The sequence below is a fragment of the Pterocles gutturalis genome, unplaced genomic scaffold (assembly GCF_000699245.1).
Source record: "Pterocles gutturalis isolate BGI_N339 unplaced genomic scaffold, ASM69924v1 scaffold15772, whole genome shotgun sequence".
Taxonomy (NCBI): domain Eukaryota; kingdom Metazoa; phylum Chordata; class Aves; order Pterocliformes; family Pteroclidae; genus Pterocles; species Pterocles gutturalis.
This window is the reverse complement of record NW_010113102.1, coordinates 25,160-44,162: the sequence shown is the minus strand read 5'-3', so window position 1 is coordinate 44,162 and position 19,003 is coordinate 25,160. Positions and strand designations below refer to the sequence as shown.

The following is a 19,003-nucleotide window of genomic DNA, read 5'->3' as shown; positions in this document are numbered from 1 at the left end:
AAGAATATGACCCTGAAACGCAAACAGAAATACAAAGATCTGTAGAGAGAAAGTCTGCCTGTTCTGATCACTTAGGCTGAAGAAAATTAATGAAGCCATTTTGTTTTTTCCATGAGTGCTCCAACGTGAAAACAGAGAATAGAAACTCATATGCACTCTTCTCACTAAGCCAGTGACCCTCTTATCATCTTAGCACCCATTCTGCCAGCACAATATCAGGGTGTACAACAAATATGAGAAGATGCAGGCTTCCTTGAATAATTTGTTTAGGCGATGTATGAATAGCACGGCTTCCCATCAGATAAGCTGAGCTAAGAACGGAACCCTTAACCTTTCAGGGGCTATCATTAGTAATAAAGAATATATCAATGATCAAACTTTCTATATTATTTTCATTTCTTTTAACCTAGATACATATATATCATCCAAGACATTCAAGAACTACAAAACAACGATTCAACTACAATTATGTCAGGAAAATATCCAAATAAATAAACTTTTAATTATGATACAATACTTATTACAGTAAAAATTGGCATTTTTTTCTCTTCAAAAGCAGAAGCACCAGTCTTACATATAACATACTGTTTGAATGATATCTTACATGGAATACAGCGTAATACAATGTGCAAACAGCATTTTCATACAGAACATAATATTTGCCTAGTTTTTATACACTGAAATCGCCTCAAATGGAAACAAGTTCATGCTGAATTAAAAATGTAGATTTTAAAACTCAAAAGTCAAATCAAAATATGAAGTACTTTTGGAATAGGTACATGAACCATTAAAAACAATGAAAACCGAAAATAGAGGGTACTGTCAGATAAATGTAAGTAGTGCTCAGTTTGTCCCATTCCATCAAAAAGTAAACAGTTAATATTTTTGCTAGAAAGTAAAGTGACGTTCTAATATTAAAGAATTCTTCAAAATGTTGGTATCATTTTAATGACGTAAAAATCAAGTCAGAAATAGGACTTCTAAAAATTTCTTATTTTTGATATACTGCAATTATCGTGTGTGGGCTGTGAAAAGAGATGAAGTCCAATGGAGTGCATATACATCAGCGTCAACATCATGTGACTTCTGCAAAGGCCGTGATGTGGTTCTACGAGTTAAAGGAAAAACAAACAGATAAAAACCCATAAACCACACAGACAGACATCCATCGGCATTGTGAAAGTTTTTGCCTGTTGTGCTCCAGGAACAGCCTTACACTCAGAGACTATTGCAGGATGATGTAAATAAAACTGCTTTTCACTGCAGTACTCTCACTCATTGCCATAGCAATTCTTTATTAACCGTTGGAAGACTGGATATAAAGTATGCTGAACAGAGTAATTAGGTGCAATGGTTCCATGATATTTTAGTTTTAGATGAGGTTTTTAAAATCAAGTAACAAAGTGAGTAATTGAGTTAGCTGTGCTTTTATTGCTACCTTATTAATAATTTAGAGCAAAATCCCTAGAAATTAAAATTACAGTTTGAGAGATTATAAAATTTATTTCAGTGTTAATACAATTTTAATGTTGCATTTTTTTAAAAGATTAATTGCTCCCCATGAGCTCAATGGCACAGAATCAAGTAGCGAAATGCTACAACAAAATTGCACTCAGCAGCTGAGAATTCATATTCAAAATTTCTTTTTCAGAATCACTAGTGTCCTCCTCATTTGCGATGTTATTCTCCTCTTTCCTTCAACAGGACAATTCTTACAAATGCAAAGATGTGTATCAGCATGTCATTATACTATGTTCAAGTCTACACAGTAAAACTGCAGCATTCCAAAGAGCTTTGCTTTTTTTTCTCATGCTCTAACCTAAGCAAGTGCCTCTGCAAACATTTGGTAGGTGAAGACTCAACTGCACAGTGATGTACAGGATCCAAAGGAACTGTATGTTCCCTTTAGGCACATGGTATCCTTGACTGCCACCATTTTTTATAAAACATGCAGTGTGTAAAATTAATAAAGAGAATCTTGATGTTAAGCCACATATTTGTTCCCCTGCACAAAAATGCACAGAGGGAAATAATACCACACAAAGCACTGCAGATTTTCTGATCACTTCCTCTCCTGGAGCAGACTAAAGTCAGAAGAGAGGAGGTGCAAGCTGAAGAGGAGGGGTAATGTAGATAACTCAAAGAGAGTAGGATACACCTCCCTTTTTTTGCTTAAGGGTTGTTCAAAGTCCTTCAGAAAATCCCTTATCACGCACCATAGGAAGTGCTGGAGACAAACAGTGGTCACTACCCAAGTTTGTATTTCCCAGTTCTTCTTTAAACTGTCTGGACATTTGTCTATCAGTCTGTGCTGGGGGAGGCCAGCAGGCATCTTTGATTTTCACAGGAGACCTGCCTCTTATTCTCCCCTCTCCAAACAAGGCTGGCAACTGTGCTCCCTTTCTCACTGTGCTATAGCAGCACTGTGTCCAGGAAGATGAGGTCTCTTCCCCCAACCCATAATATGCATTTTAGCTCTAGCAATGGTATTTTCACAGAATCATAGAATGGTTTGGGTTGGAAAGGACCTTAAAGATCATCAAGTTCCAACCCCCCTGCCATGGGCAGGGACACCTCCCACTAGAGCAGGTTGCTCAAAGCCTCATCCAGCCTGGCCTTGAACACCTCCAGGGATGGAGCATCCACAAATTTTTATGACAGCTTTCATAAGAGACCACCAAACAGTAAGCATCTCTGTACGTTCTTCTCTAAAAGAGAATGCATATATTCTAAGTAAAGAATAATAATTAAACCATAGCCCACAGATTTTTAAAAAAGCATTAGAAGAAAGAATCAGTGTGTAACTTGCAGTGAAAATGTTTTCAGTAAACAATATTAGCAGATGTCATTGCTTCTAGATTCTGATTCTGCAGAAGAAATGCAAAATTACATTTCCTAGTTAGAAAACAAAACATTAATATTTCAAAGCATTTTAGTTGGCGGGCTGTCTTCTGCTTTCAGTATAGGAAAGATGAACATTGGGCAACCTCGATGACTCTGGAGTTGCTATGAGGCTATTATGACATTTTCTTCACAGTATTTACTTTATTTTCCTTATCGAGACCTGAAAATTATCCTGTCAACTTAAGCTAGCATAATTCTAAAATTGTTCACTTTGTTGATAAGTAAAATGGTTTTAAAATGAGGAATTAGAGGAAAAAAAATCCTTGTTATTTATTCTAATAAATTCTTTCAAGTGCTGCTACGTGCTATCCCATTCTCTATCTGACACACGTTTGTCTGTGATGCAGAGAACTAAATGCTCTTTCATGTGGTATTAATTCAGGACTGGATAACTTTTACTTAGGAAAGGAAAACGTGTTTCATGCTCCTGCCAGCAACACTTCCAAAATGAGCAGATCACCATTCCTGGAAGGACATGTGGAGCATGCAATATAATAATACAGAAATCCCCCTTCCTCAATAAACCCTCAGAGAGAACTGCTAAACTACTGATCACAGAGCTATTGATTTTGACCCTAGTGAAGACTCGTCAATTAGTTTCCAATGGACTCAGCAGGGTGACACGTAACTAGGTCAAAATTAATCACTTGCTGATGGCAAGAATCACAGATTCACACAACTGCCCGGGTATTCATGGCTTTTCATATGTTATTGTCTCAGGCAAAACTATAAATAAGCCTTGCTGAGACTCTTTACAGGGAAAAAAAAAAAAACACCAAACAGCATTCCTCTTGAATAGCTGCATTTCAGCTCTCTTACTGTGATCTTCTGCTTAGATTGACTGTGACAAAGTTCGCTGTGAGATACTAACCACTGTCAGCAAACAGATTCACACAGATGCAGCAGACAAGCAGAAAGCCATGCACAAGACCTCAGCTTCTCCAGCTCCATGGGAAATGATTTCCCCTACAGTATCCAAAAGAATTAGAATATGCTGAGGGTCTGCTCAACAGCAGCAGTTTCAGAGCCAGGCATGCCAGCTTTTTTATTATTCATTCTAAATTGACAGTATCAGCAGCACATGAACAAAGCATGCTTCATAACCATGCTCTCACACCACTAACAGAAATGTAAAAAGGCTAAGCCTTGAGTGCAGGTTTCTGGGGGGAAATGTTCCATACCTGTGTATCTTCTGTTAAGAGTTCAATTGACTTATGTTTATAAATGCTTTGATAATGCTAAAGCATTGAAGAAATCCATGACAATTCTTTTGCGGTTTTCAGTTTTCATTATACATATTTAATATTTTTTACCTGTTGTTTTTTTTTTTCTCTTCTGCTCTCATGAATACAGCTAGAAATATTCAGAAAGTCATAATCCTAAAAAAGATTTTTCCATTTTTGAAAATAGGAATTTGAAAAACTGTTTGTAGTCTTTGACATAGTGGACTTTCATAAAAGAAATAGAAAAATATTTGTTCAGTATTTTTGTTAGAAACTATTGAGTTGAGAACTATAGTTGAGAACTATTTTTGTATAGAAAAATAGTTGTTCAGGCAAATGACAATTTATCATACTATAATGATAATGTTATCACACAATTCTCGTGGTAAGCATGCTTTTACTGGACAAATCAAATTTTTAGAGAAAATAATGAGTTCCAGTTAAATTCCCCATTTAAAACATTGCAGACCTGCACAGAATGCTGCTGCCACACTGCATCTGCCTTTGCTTCAATTCCACACACAGACACTCGTGTGCGCTCTCGCGCACATACGTTTATTGCCTTATATGAAGATGTTCAAAATGGTCCGTTCCTGATATCCAGGAGAAAAACCTAATGATGCGTGCTTTGAGGGAGTTTCGTTGTAAAGGATCTTCTTGACTGCTACTAATACCTTGATTCTGTAACACCTACAACATGCATATTTGAGGAGGTCACACTGAATATATTGTTCCATTTCCTATGTTTAAATATTATTTTATTTGAATGTTAGATGTGATGATCACAGTTTGCATTCAAACAGAAACAATTCGTGTACAATGACTCAGGACTAGATTTAAGCAGAAAAGCAGGACATGAATGCAAATTCAAATGCTTGACATTGAAACACAATTGCTTAAGGTCTTTTATGAGCTGCCTCTCCTGGCTATGTGTTTCTGTGTCTGAAACAACGGTGCATTGCATCTCCTTTAACATACGTATTGTCAAGAGAGAACCATTATGACAACAGAAATATGAACATCTGCCTATAAGTTAATGTAAGCACATGGATTCCAGTCCAGCCGTCCTGAAGATACACATACCTGCACTGAGCCACTGTCTGTGTGCATACCTATGTGCACTTCCGGACATCAAGCACAACAGTATTTGAATACTTCTCAACTAAAATATTTTGGAGCAACAGAAATAGACACAAAGCCTTTCCCCCATTTGCTCCCCTGGAGAGCCCCAGGGACCAGACCGGACTCCCCAGGCCATGTAGTAAGTGCACACACCAATGAAAGACTTGGTACCAAAATGCTTAAGACCAAGAAAAAAAACCAGTAACACTGAGAATTAAAAATACCCTTTTCTGACACTGTGAAGAAGCTATTCTATGTCTCATGAATAATCAAGATAGAGTAAATAGAAAAAAAAATACATTAAAAACAGAAGGGTGAAGCTTCCCCAGTCTTAAAATACTACAGGATCCACTGCAATATCTATACTTACTGTTGTTAAAGTGTTTTATCACTACCTTTACCTTTGGCACATACACAATAGAACACAAATTATAGTGTCAAACTCAACAAGATTTTTGAGACAATTAACACCGATAGTCACTAGCAATTGGTATGATAGGCAACAAGAATGTCACATATTGTTAGTGAAATTCCAAATGTGTATCACCATTAAAACAGAAATGGATGAGAGAAAGAGAGAGAGAGGAGACCCTAACATAAAGACCTTAAACTGTTTCTAGTTCACAGTCATGCTGAAGAGTCAGTCCTACGGGTGGAGTAAAAGAAACCTCATTGTAACAAGGAATGGTGACTGTGTTTAGGGACCTGGTTTGGGGATTCCCGACAGAAGTAGCACTATGAAGGAATGTCAAGCAGAGACTTTGGGGATAAATGCAGCTTAGCTGTCAGACAGAGCACTGCAGAGAATCCACTGTGCAAGTAGTACTGAACAGCTACAGAAAGCACTGATGATCAGACACAGTAATCATCTCATCTCAGAGGAGATGAACCATGGTGCCTCTGCTAACCCAATGCTTCCTTCTAAAACCTCTTACCTCAGTATTCTCTCTACTGCCTCAATTAATCCCAAAATGTTCCATGTTCCCTTTGTATTTGATTTTTTCAAAGAACACTTATTTTTTAAAAAAAGTCTAGGAGAGTTAGCAGCTACTACAAGACACGTACGAGCCCTCTGTAAGCCTGGGACAATTTCAGGGAACTGTAGCATGAAATAATGTCCCATGAAACAGAAAATAGAAAAAATCGTTTGTGACTGCACTGGATGAAGCTGAACTTTAAACTCTTCCGGGTACTACCCAGAATATCCCTGTTTCCCAGTAACTCTTGCAAAAAAACAGGAGTCTCCAACCTTTACTGTGGTAGGAAGAGAGCCTCTACTCTGTAGGAGAGTGCCAGCTAACTGAAATATGAGTTATCTTGTAAGAGACGAAGAAGGTCAGAGACAGGAGAGAAAAAGGAGCAGATGGGTGAGTGATGTGGTTTCTTGGCTTTCATTCTTTTCATTAATTCTGAAGATGAATGTAGTTAAGGTGAAAGGAATAAGTCTGCATTGCTGAGCCAGCTCTGGCAAGGATTCTTCAAGGAGACACTCTGCAACTATGGCTTATTTGAGTGCGTGAGAACCATGCAGAACAGGTACCCATGCAGAACAGCTTAATCATCTCCGCGCACCACAATTAAACAGAAGTGTATCTACCCTTGTCATTAACCAGCAGCAGCTCAATTCAGAATATTGCAAATACACATATTCCTATTTAAGTGCACTTCAGGTGTAGCTCTTAACCTCCACCAGAACTCAGACAGTGGCAGCACAGCGAGCATGGCAAGCAAGCCGAGAGCATTCATTCTCCAGCAGGAAAAAGCACTGGAATAGCAAGTAGCAGATCTGGACACATAATAAGGTGCTTCCAGGTCTGTGTGATGCACCATATGCTTATTCATTTACGGGTGAATTTATAACAAAATTGCAATGAGTGAGGTCCCATCTGGCAGGCATTTCTAATGAAGTCATTCTTTAAGACAGCGTCTCTGAATTGCTCACTTTTAAAAAATACTAATTGCAGAGCTGCATTGCTTCATCCTAGCACTGCCTTACCCCATCACAACCTCAGGCAGTCAGGATTTGTGCCACTCTTACTAGCTGATTTCTGACAGTAAGCTGACTTTAATATTGGCACAGGAGCTTGCAGACTGAGAATAAGGAAAAACAGATTTAAAATAAGCCACATGTAAATGTATGTGCATTCAGAATATGGAACTGGAACAGCCATAACTGAAATGTAGTGAAAAGTAACTTGCACATGGCTAAAGTAGGTGAAAGGCAAGTAGCACACAAATTATTTAGCACCTCTCTCTTTCCAGAGGAGAACAAAGGATGTAAAATAAGAAGGGAGTTAAAAAGACTAAGTTAATAATTACTGTAGTGATAATAGGTAACTGAGATGGCTCAATATAGACCTTAGTTCCACATAAGTGTTATTCTTAGTGCCTTTTATTTAACAGAGTCTGACTTCTATCTAAAACTTTAGTCTAAACATTGAAAAGAAGAAAAAAGTCCACAAAAACTCAACACCTAAAGCACCAACATGTAACTTTTTCATCAATTATTTGCTAATTCAAATTTAAACTTCCTGAGGGTGGAAACAGCAGAAAGCTTTTCCCAACAAATAGCAAAGTCTCCACATTATCATCCTCCCACCTCATCCTCTCTGTCTGGAAAAGAGAAAGGCTTTGCAACATAGACAAACCCAAGATGAATCCATACACTGAGATCTCACAAAGTGTAACACCCTGCTGGCAGTCCCCAATTTAATTACCTAGAGAGAAGTTCCATGACAGCAAACAGCTGCATTCTACTGCCATGGGAATATGGGTTCAAAAGGAAAGAACCTCTTTAATATAACAGAGTCCTGGGCAGATCACAAATGTTAGAGGTCATCCTCAAGCAGAGCACACATTATTCCTGCCACCATCTCTCCACTTCCCATAGCTTTCCCCACAACATTTCAATCTTGTCAAAGCCAATTCTCATCATAAGTGGGGGGGTGTCAAGTCGGGTAGAAACACTACATTAACATGAGGCCTTTATCCCCAGAAAAAATTTAAAGATTTCAACAGCCAGGGAATGTACATTCATCACGTACAATGGCTTTTGAGCTGCAGAAATGGCTTCTATTGCAGGAGAGCCTAGCATGTAAATAAGACATGATCTTATTAACGTGGTATGTTCTAGGACAACTGACATCTTGTTTTGTTTTGACATTTTACAGAAAGTTTACTGAATGGATTATTTTGAAGATACACATTCATCATCTAAATGCTTGTTCAAGCAAATGAGACTCTGACCTCCTTATGACAAGATATCAGCAGAAGTAGCTTAGACACATTTGGTTCAAAAAGGCATGTTAGATCATTCTGAAAAGAAATCTTATTTCCCTTCAAGGAAAGGAATAACAAACCCAGGGCTAGTAGCAATTTTTACTGAAGGACAACTTCCACCACTTCCAAGTGACTAAGACAGACTGGGAAGTGGTTAAAAACATTTCTTCTTATGTTTAATAGGCAAAAATATCAACAGTAATTTGGATTTAAAAGAATGCTGTAGAAACATACTTTTGGGTGCCCTACCCAGTGTAAAATTGTTTACCATCTTTAAACATGGGCCTAACATAAGAGATTTTAAGAAATAATGACAGATAATGTCACTAGAAAAAGTAGAATTGCTTTCAAACTTTGCATTAGTAGTTCAAACTTTCCCCCTGGTATATACACCTAAAATGTGCTCTTTATTTGGTTATCCTATCTATTTCAGTTCTTGCTTGCTCATGAAATCTTCAAAGATACTCTTACCTAACACTGATATAGTACATCATCATCTTCAAAAACCGTAAATTTGTATTAAAGGGAACTAAAATAAATTCTAAACACATCACGGTACTTACTCATGCAAAAATTCTTGGCATACCCAGGAGACTATCACTAGCGTGTCCTAGTTCAAAATCCTATTTGCTTTGGCAAGAGATCATGGATTTTGTGCCGTTACTGTATGACCCATGTTACTGTCTCTTATTATCACGGTCATTAAGTTGTTTGCCCTGCTAGTGCAGATGTGAGATCCCCAGCGTTTCCAAGTGGGTGCCCTGTCCTGGGGCTAGCAGGTGCCTAATGACAGAAGTCCCACAGCTGATCCAGAAGGGACTGCATCCCATGCTCTACACTAGCCTGAGGACATACCCCCAAAAATACAGCAAACGACACTTGTACCTAAATTGCATAACCTCTTGGGCTCAGGGGTTACATTTTCTAAGTACTTCAAGCTCTGTGGACTCTCAGACAAAGTGTTAATCAAACTTACTTGAGCAACACAAGGAAAGAGGGCCTTGGTTCTACTGAGCCTGACTCCATGGACTTAGCAGTGGCTACAGCAGTAAACTGGACTGATACATAGCAACTGTTCTTCAAGGTGACATGAAGAGTCTCCAAACAGTGTCTCTGAATTAATTCTTCCCTTCTTTCTCCTTTCACTGCCATGTCTCCTTACTTTAAATCTGATTACCTTGGCACTCTTGTCAAGATACTTTGGCATCATCCTTCCAGGAAAGCTACATTTTATTTAGTTGTTTTTTAAAAAGTCAGACATTACCTTTTCTAAAGGGCTTTCTACTCGGGGTATGCTGATCACGGGCATCTGGGCCGGATTATCCATATGAGAATGTTCATGTTCTGGTTGACGTCCTCTGAAGTTATTTACCACACAAACAACCTAGAAGAGATTAGAAGATAAATAGAATAGCTGAAGAACAACTCATTTTTTTGAGCTTTGATCCTGACATCCATAATTAGGCAGAACCGACACCAGCTTTAGTCACAGCTTACAGTAGAAACACAGAAATGTGAAGTTCATGTTTTACAGAAAATCTCTAATTAATATTTCAAGACAAAAGATTTTCAACCAATTTATTGTTACATGTGTCATCTGAGAAACAAAGAAAAAAAACCTTCTTACTTAAAAGCAAATCCATTACTGAAGCTGAATAATGGAATACCAACTATTATCAGGAATAGAAGTCCAGAGCACACGCAGCACAATATGGCAAGAACCTCAAATTCCTATGAAGGGACAGTACCATTTAAGTTTTGACCAGCAAAGATTTACTCAAACGGAGTGTGAGAAAGGGAGAATAAAAAGGCAAGGATCATCCCCAGGTTTGAACTGAACTCTAAACCTGCTCAGCACATAAGTGATTCTCACAGAGGGATTTAGGAATGTGATCTATAGCAGTTTTGTTAGTGTTGCTACTAATTCAGACACTCAGCCAAGCAGCAATATTTGCCTGTTGTATTTTCATCAAAACACAACTAAATTTGATGCCATGCTACTCAAAGGAGTTTATGCAATATACATTATAAAACATAAGAAAAAATGCCGGGACAGATTTCTTTCCTATTCTGTTCTCTTTTATGACTTTAAGGTCACAAACAAAATGGAAAACCTTCTTAAAAATGAACAACCAAATATAACTTCTGGACACCTTGTATGGAAGGGAACATTTGGAAGTGCAAGCAGCTATTTTAAAGGAGACCTAAAGTCACCCCCGCATTTTGCAGAGGAGTGAAAGCACCCACCTCAGCCATCCTTGTGAGAGTTCTCAGCCAAGCCAAGTCTTCAGATTCAAGACCCTGAGATCAAGACCTTGAGATCCAAGAATCAAGTTCAAAAGTGTTTTCATGGGGAAGGAATTCAAATGTGTATTTAGTACTATTACAAACTTCCAGGCAAACTTGCAGGCAGTAAACAGCAGCGACTATGCTATGCCATGGTCTTGCACTGAAGTTATCAATGAAGGTGATTAATAGATTAGCGACAGCTTTCTGACACAGACACATTGTGAACTGTGACTAACAATCTTGCTTTGGAACACAGTTCCAGAAAAGGAAAAGGATAAACAAGGATTTTTTGACACAGAATCACATAAAATTTCAATGTAAAACTGAATTAGCATGAAAGAAATTCAATAGGGTTATTTCAAAGCCAGAAAAGAAGCGCTACTTCTTTACTGATCAGTGTAGGTATCACTCTATTGAACTTAATACTTTATACGTTAAATCACGACTAGGTGTTATTCTGAAGGATATACAGTTGCTTAAAGTGGGGCTTGATGCAAAAATTATTGGTTGAAATGCTTCAGTCTGGTTTACAAGGAAATAAAAGAGATCATCTGGTCATTAATTTCTTGACTTCACATTTCTGAGTGTATGTAAATAATGAAATCAATAATTAACTAAAAACAAAAATTAGAAACACCCCTTTTGTCATTTAGTTGTCTGAAAAGTCAAGGCTACTAATTCTTTTTTTTTAAGAGATACAAAATTATACACTGATTTTTTTCAAACAGAAGTGACACAGACATACACTTACCAAAAATACTGCTATAGATATTCCAATTATAAATCCTGCTATTACATCTGACCAGTGATTTCGATACTCTGCTACTCTGTTGATTCCAGTAAGGAAGGCCAAGCACATTAAGCCCAAACACAGAACAGGTTTTGCAAGCCTTGTTCCTCTGGCTTTTACTGTGTTGGTGATATACATCTGAAAATTAGAAAGGAAGAAAGTATAAGGCTAATAGATATTTCCCACTAATTGGTGAATAAAATCTCTACATTTTATTTTAATAGACTATGTCTATTTGGCTTTTTTTTTTTTTTTGGTAAAGAAACCAGAAAGTACAGTGCTACATAAAAGTCACCACAGCCTTTTCACAGAAAAAGAATTAGACCATATAGCAAAATTTCATTTTATATGAACCTGAAAAGCTCCCCCAAAAACAGGCAAATTAGATAAACCTCCTATTACTCCCAATCTATGTACTTATTTATGAAGAGAGGTAGAGAGACTGATTTTTCACTGCACAGTGTTGACAATAATAGAAGAAGATCTTTACCCTGAAAGGGGCTACATCAAGGCCTCATTTTTCTTAGCAAATGCTTTTCTTCCTCATACACAACTTCTCCATGTGATCAGTTAGAGATTTGTCAAAAAGCAGTAAAAAGTTAACTAAACGACAGCATCTACTTTTATAACTAACAGGTAATAGTTTCAACTAGTGCTAAACCAATACACCCCTGTACTTCACTGATGGTGACAGAGGATGTTTAATACCAATCCCCCCCCAGCACACAAACCAATCTAAATGCAGAAACTTTTATGCATCAAACTTAAAGAAATCAATCTGCCCTGCTTGCAGTCTAACTCTCCCTGTGCAATACTACTGAACTAAAAGTACTCCCTGATGACAGTGCAGCTCTTCTGCCCTAAGGGTGCATTAGTGACTACTAGGTTTATGCCAGCACTTTCCAAGCTCTGATCAGCCAATGGAAGAAATGAATACCAAATCTCTGAGTTTCCATTCTCTTGCATCTTGGCATTAAGCCAACGTGAAAGTTCCCCCCTGAAAAATTACACTTCCACTAACAAGATTTTTGAGAAAAAAGTATTTACTTTCTGCAGAAGATGCTTCTGCAATTAAACTACAGAAATCCCTAAACCCTTCCCATTTAGACAGAGCTGAAGTTTTTAGATTGAAGAATGCAAATATTTTCTATGGAGTTTCCATAGAGACTCCCAAGTGCGTAACGCCACCACTCTGAACTGCAAAGAGAAACAGATGAATCTGCACTGAAGAACCAGTACCTTTTTGGCCAACAAATGGGCAGTCCTTTGGGTTTTTTTAGCTGAAACTTCAGCCGAATTTACTGGGTAATCAGTTATGAAGTGCTGCAATAATCCAGTCAGGAAGAAGTTTAGGAACCATGGTTAAAGTTAAGATAAATTAAGTGAAGGAAGTAGTGGTCAGAGCTTGTCTGAAAAGAGCAACATCTGCCAGTAATTTTGTTCAAAACATGAGAGAAAAAAACCATGGCTTAGAGGACAAATCAAAGCTTAAGCTTAAAATCACAGCAGAGCACTACAACACATACACCTTCAGTGTACCTTATGTGATGAACAAACTAGCAGCAAGCTTTCAATTAATGCAGACAAAACAAAGGTTTGAAAAAATGAGTTTTCGGGTGTATCTCCAAACCATATTTCTCCTTTCTTCTTCCGAGACCATTTCAGAAATAGCATTTTTCCATTTGACTTTAGCTCCTTATATTTTTGCAGGTTCTCTTCAGTGAGTTACTCTTACCATGTGCAATGCTGAAAACTGCAGCTTCCAGCTTTTAAGCCCCACTGGTTTTCTTCACACTACAGACAGAGCCTTGCATACTGAGTTACTCAGCAACCCTCTATTTTAGTGAGTCTCATTGTACTCCTAGATACTACACCACTATACATGTTACAACATCTGGTGCTAGGGAAAATATTCTAATATTTTGAATACAGCAAGATCACCAAATTTCAAATACAGCTTGGGTGAAGTTGACATAGGGAAGCTGGCAGGAAGCTATCTTGCATTTTATTCTGTACCATGGCATATGAAATCAAAAGGACTACTGAGAAGGAAAAAATCAACTCAAACAGAGTTGATACCTGTTTAAGGCAGGTATTGGTGATATATTGCAGTTATCTGTAACACCTGGTCATCCCCTAAGAAGATCTCAACTTTTATGAAGTCAAAACACACGATACAAATACTTGACTCTGCAGTACTTCAGTCAAACCTCAACATTTTTAATCCAAAGCTAAAAAGTGCTCTGCAGAAAATTCTCAAAATCTTTTTACAATCAAGCATGTCCTTCAAATCCCTCCTCAGACAAAGCACTGAGTGAGCAGAAACAACTTAAGACTCATGCTGTGCCTCATGTGAGTATTAATAAAGCCCTCCGTTGGCTAAGTCCCTTCCTATGTGTGCAGTCAAGGTTGTCATGCCCAGTCCATTATTCACAATAACCTGAGGGTTCTGCTAGTGTAGGTACCATTTCTATCTTTTCTTTAAAGAACAGACACCACTGGTGTTAAGAATATTATATTAAAATATTATTAAAGAATCAATAGAAACAGGGCAAGCTTTTCCTGAAACAGTGTAGCAAAAAGTCTGTATATTTGCAAAACTCTACCTAGCAAATGTAGACTATTTCAAGGCAGGATTCATAGATGTCCATTTTTAAACTTGACTTCTCGCAGCTCTAGTACAATATAGTAAAACAGTAAACTCGGTCAAAGATCTGATTTGCACTAAGAATAAAATATAATTAAGCAGTTGTTTTCTTCTTGATTCTGGAAGGAAAGCTATAAGTCAGCACAGTCAGTAATTGACAAAGAATAAACATCTTGAAAAGATGACTGCATTTTTCTTCTTTCTTTTTATAAATATTAAATACAGTATCAACAAAGGAAAATAGCGCAGTAATTTAAAACATTAGAAAGAATGAATGACAATATAAATTTTTACATAGCTAAAGATGTTTACTGAACAAGTCCATCTCAGTTCATTTTAAGAACAGAAATTGGGAGAGGAGGAACCTATTTAAAGAAATCTTTCAGTCAACAGCAAGACCAACAGCAGAGATTTTGTATGTAAGGTCAAGGATTGATTCAGAAGTTAGAATTAATTTTGCAGGCTGCACATTCTCCTGCAATATCAGCTCAGTGGTAAGTCTTCTCTTGAAGAACTTCTGCTCTTGCTTTTCCTTTTTACTAAAACAAGATTTTAGTAAGAAAACACATAAAGGTGATACCAGCAAGCAGACACTGGCAGAGTCATATAAGGAGGTGGATGTTATCCGATTGTTCTATATACCAGTATTTACTAGATTTTCAGGAAAACACAAACATTTGACCTTCAGTCTTCAAGATGCTAGAAGTGAAATCTTCAGAGAACCTCATAAATTGAAAGAAAACCTTTAGCTGAAGTGGTTTTGAAAACTTGCATTTGTAAGAGTCAAAACCATGACCATCACCACCAAAGACAAAGTGTATGGTGTCTGGCTGACAGTTAATTTCCCCATAGCAGCCCTCATGGTGCCATGTCTTGCATCAGCAGCTAGAGAAAGGTGTTGATAATACCAGTGGTTTGGCTACTGCTGAGCAGTGCTCACACAGCATCAAGGCTGTCTCCCCAGCAACCCGCCCCAGTAGGCTCAGGGCCCCAGGGGTGGGCAGGATCTCGGGAGGGCACACTGCCAGGACAGCTGACCCAAACTGACCAAGGGGATATTCCATACCATATGATGTCAGCTCAGCAATAAAAGTTAAGGGAAATGAAGAGGAGGGGGGCATTCGTTAACATGACGTTTGTCTCCCAGAGCAACTGCTACGTGTATTGAAGCCCAACGTCCCAGGAAGCAGCCAGACATCACTTGTTGATGGGAGGTAGAGAACAAAATCTTTGTTTTCCTTTGCTTCCACACACAGCCTTGGTATTTTTCTTTATTAAACTGCCTTTATCCTGACCCACAGGTGTATTGGGTTTATATCCCCACAGCAGCCCCCCAGTGCTGAGTGCTGCCCTGGCAGCCAGCAGGGGGTTTATAACACAGCTTGGGAGGGGCGGAGCCGGGACAGCTGACCCGGATTGGCTGTTCCAGACCATGTGACCTCAGCTCGGCCATAAAAGCCAAGGGCAGGGAGGAAGGGGGGGCATTGGTTACTGTGTTTGTCTCCAGGAGCAGCTGCTGCACACACTGAAGCTCTGCTTTCCCGGGAAGTGGCTGGACATCACTTACTGAGAGGAAGCAGAGAATAACATCTATGTTTGACTTTTGTTTCTGTGCGTGGCCTTGGCCTTTAGTTAAACGGCTTTTATCTTGACCCATGAGTTTTTCATCTTATTCTCCCCCTTTATTTTGCTGAAGGGGGAGTGACAGAGGGGCCTGGTGGGCACCTGACATCCAGCCAAGTTTAACCCACCACAACAGTTTTTTTTCATCTTATGTTCTTTCCCCTTGTTCTGCTGAGAAGGGAAGTGAGAGTGGCTTGGTGGGCACCTGGCATCCAGCCTTGCTTAACCCACCACACAAAGCTACCTGTGAGGTTTCTGACATGACTGTCTCAGGTCACAATATAAGGAATAATCATAGTGTTGGCACTTGTACTGGGAAAGCTTTCAAAAGTGTCATGTTGCAAGTCTGACAAGTGAAAAATGGCCTAAATCTAGTGCAAACAAAATCATTCCAATACTATAAGAGAACAACAGGAATTGTATGTCAAGTGCAGGACAAAGTGGCCTCCTGGGCTATGCTGCAAGCTCTTCCTAGTCGTCTTCTTTCAGCTATCTTTAGACTCATCCACACAAATATCTATGTACACAAACACACACAGAACAGGTCCCAGAGTCCCATTTTAGTTAGAGTGGAGGTAGAGTAGAGCTGGTGCACCAGCCAGGAGAGAAATTTATTTTTCTATCTGATTTCATCAGCCTGCGGCCGGGGATGCAGGTAGGAAGATACCCTCTGTGCTTGCTGTTTTGGTCCTCCTTGAAGCAGATGGTCTGGGGGACTGACAAAGAGACAGACCAGTCCGTTAGTGGGCAGAGAATAATGACTCATGACACAACAAGCAGAAAGAGGAAGGAATCACTGTACAGGCACCTATCTCAGGCAACACTTCAAATACGTTATCTCATGCTTTGTTTTGCTTTTATAACGTTCTATCATTAAAGAAATAATCTTGAACTATTGAAGTAATATAAGTAAAGTTTAGATATTCCACCTGAGGAATACACAACTTCCAATATTCATCATACCTACAAGAAAATAGATATTCGGAGATCAAAAACCTGAAAAAGTAGTGAGCTATGGCAGACGGTAGTCTATAATCAGGTTCAATGTTTAGTTAGAATCCTGTTTGACAACCTAAAAGCTCTTCAGCTTCCTTGATTAATAATTATTGGGTCAAATTATTTCTAGGGCGAACCACAGTCATATTCTCAAATCATCTGGGCCTTTCTGCAACTGCCTAGTCAATATTTTTTTTAGTGATTTTGAAGCCTCCTCCAGCTTTCTCCCTAAGTGTTGCAGTAATTATTGATGACCCTAGCCAAAAAAATTGTTTTCAAAGTTAGGGATCTGAGTTGGCAAAAGGAAGAGAAAGCTCTAGCAATGCTGGACTTTACTATTATGTTTCCTACTATGAGCTCCCCACAGTTGTAGGTAAACAACTGCAGAAAGAGGTATCCCTCAATGTACCAGGACTGTAAGATATATCCAAATATTAATTAAAGCTGATGCAGTCTACAGAGGTCATAATCTTGAGCAATTGATTTGTAATGAAGAACTGACTGACAAGAAATATCTAGAGGTCTTTAGAGAACTCCCTGGACCAAATTGTAAAGTTATTTTACTCTCCAGCCTGAAAGTAACTAATACACCAAATATATGAAGCCCATGATATATGCTGTACAATCAGTATCAAGGGATACTTTTACTTGCTGCTCCAGATACTGAAAAGAAATTCCACTTTCCTAACACTGCCCCTGAAAAGCAGCCAAAAGAATCCTTTAACTCTTAAATTTCCTAACAAAAAATGGACAGCAAATCTGACTCAATAAGGTGGCTCTGCTACTCCTTTTCCTCTTGAACACTCCCTAAAGCCTATCAAGGAGAGTCCTCTCATGCCTCTGCCAGCTGCCCATGGAGCAGAAGACAAACAGGTTCTTCAAGATAAAGGAGAGGCAAGACAAGACCTCTAAAGACTGGATCAAGGAATGACATTGAACAGAATATCCCCCTGTTGCCAGCACTGTGACCCAGACTGCCTTGCTGTCTTTTTCCAGTGACTTATAAACAGAGTAAACAGCAAAGACGATACAGCAGAATGCCAGGAGCAACAATCTTGCAGAAAACATGAGCACAGGCCCACCAAAAGATCTGCAGAGAGGAAAAATTTGTCAGCTTTACCTGCTAGCCCTGCCTGAGGCCAAGGGTTCACAGTACAAAGCAACAAGAGCAGCCTACAGACCTAAGGGCTATGTCAATTATCAAGACATTAAACCTGTTTCTCTATCATTACAAATCCAAAGCAAGTCCGAAATGTATGCAGTAACACCAAATTTAAACCATACCCTACAAGACAGGTTGGCTACCAGCTGCTCTTGTCCAACACAACAAGAATAAAACAACAAAAAAAGCAAAATTTTATAGAATTAATTAAAATTTGTCTTAAACTACAACTAGCAATGACCAGTCCCCTAGGTCTGCAGCACCAAAGGACAACTGTTAGTCACAAGTCACATATTTAAATCCATGGGAACAGACTAAGTCTTCATGTATCACTTTGAAATTCTACCAAAAAAAGACTCATGACTTCTCATTTCTGTGTCTCAGTCGTGGAAAAAAAAAAAAAAACAAGTATGTGCATACTTGTCTGCTTCAAAATATACCCGTATTTGTCCAGGCTGTGCCAGCTTACACATATCAAAATGTGGCTTATACAGCTATATTATATTTAACAAACTTGCAGTGTTTGCCTTAATACCTACATTAGCAGATGTTCCAGCTGAGAAAGGGTGAACTGCAATGCTGATAAGAAGTGAAAGCAGCTGCAGTCAACTTATTAACCCAACTCAAGCAAAAACAAACAGAAGATCTAAGACGAGTTGAGCAGACATCTAAGGAGAAATCCAGGTACCAGCCAGTTTGGTTAGAGATTTTGGAATAGATTTACAGTAGTTCATTTTGAAGACTCTGGTACACTGGGAAAAATAAACCTCAAAGTCTGAAGAAGACAGGTAATACATCCTTGAAAGTGTCTGTGTTTGAAGCAAGGTAGAGAAAATGCCTAACCATAGTGCTGCCATTCAACACTTCCATTGCAAAGTCTTTCTTGATAGGTGCTGAGAGAAAGTAATGGAGGCAAACATTACAGAGAGGTCTAAATATTAGCAATACAATTGTTTGAAAAATGGTGT

The 19,003-nt window shown here is 38.6% G+C and overlaps 1 protein-coding gene across 1 annotated transcript in view; it reads right to left on the bottom strand.

The window, feature by feature from the left end:
- Positions 1 to 272: 272 nt before the first annotated feature.
- LOC104462411 (lipid phosphate phosphatase-related protein type 5) overlaps positions 273 to 19,003 on the bottom strand; it is a 23,663-nt gene continuing 4,932 nt past the window's right edge. Inside the window, exons 3-5 of the mRNA XM_010074335.1 lie at positions 11,569 to 11,745; positions 9,793 to 9,912; positions 273 to 1,108 (exon numbers count right to left, since the gene is read on the bottom strand). Of these exons, the coding sequence (XP_010072637.1) occupies positions 1,076 to 1,108; positions 9,793 to 9,912; positions 11,569 to 11,745 (330 nt within the window). The 3' untranslated portion in view covers positions 273 to 1,075. The remainder of the gene's footprint in view (positions 1,109 to 9,792; positions 9,913 to 11,568; positions 11,746 to 19,003) is intronic.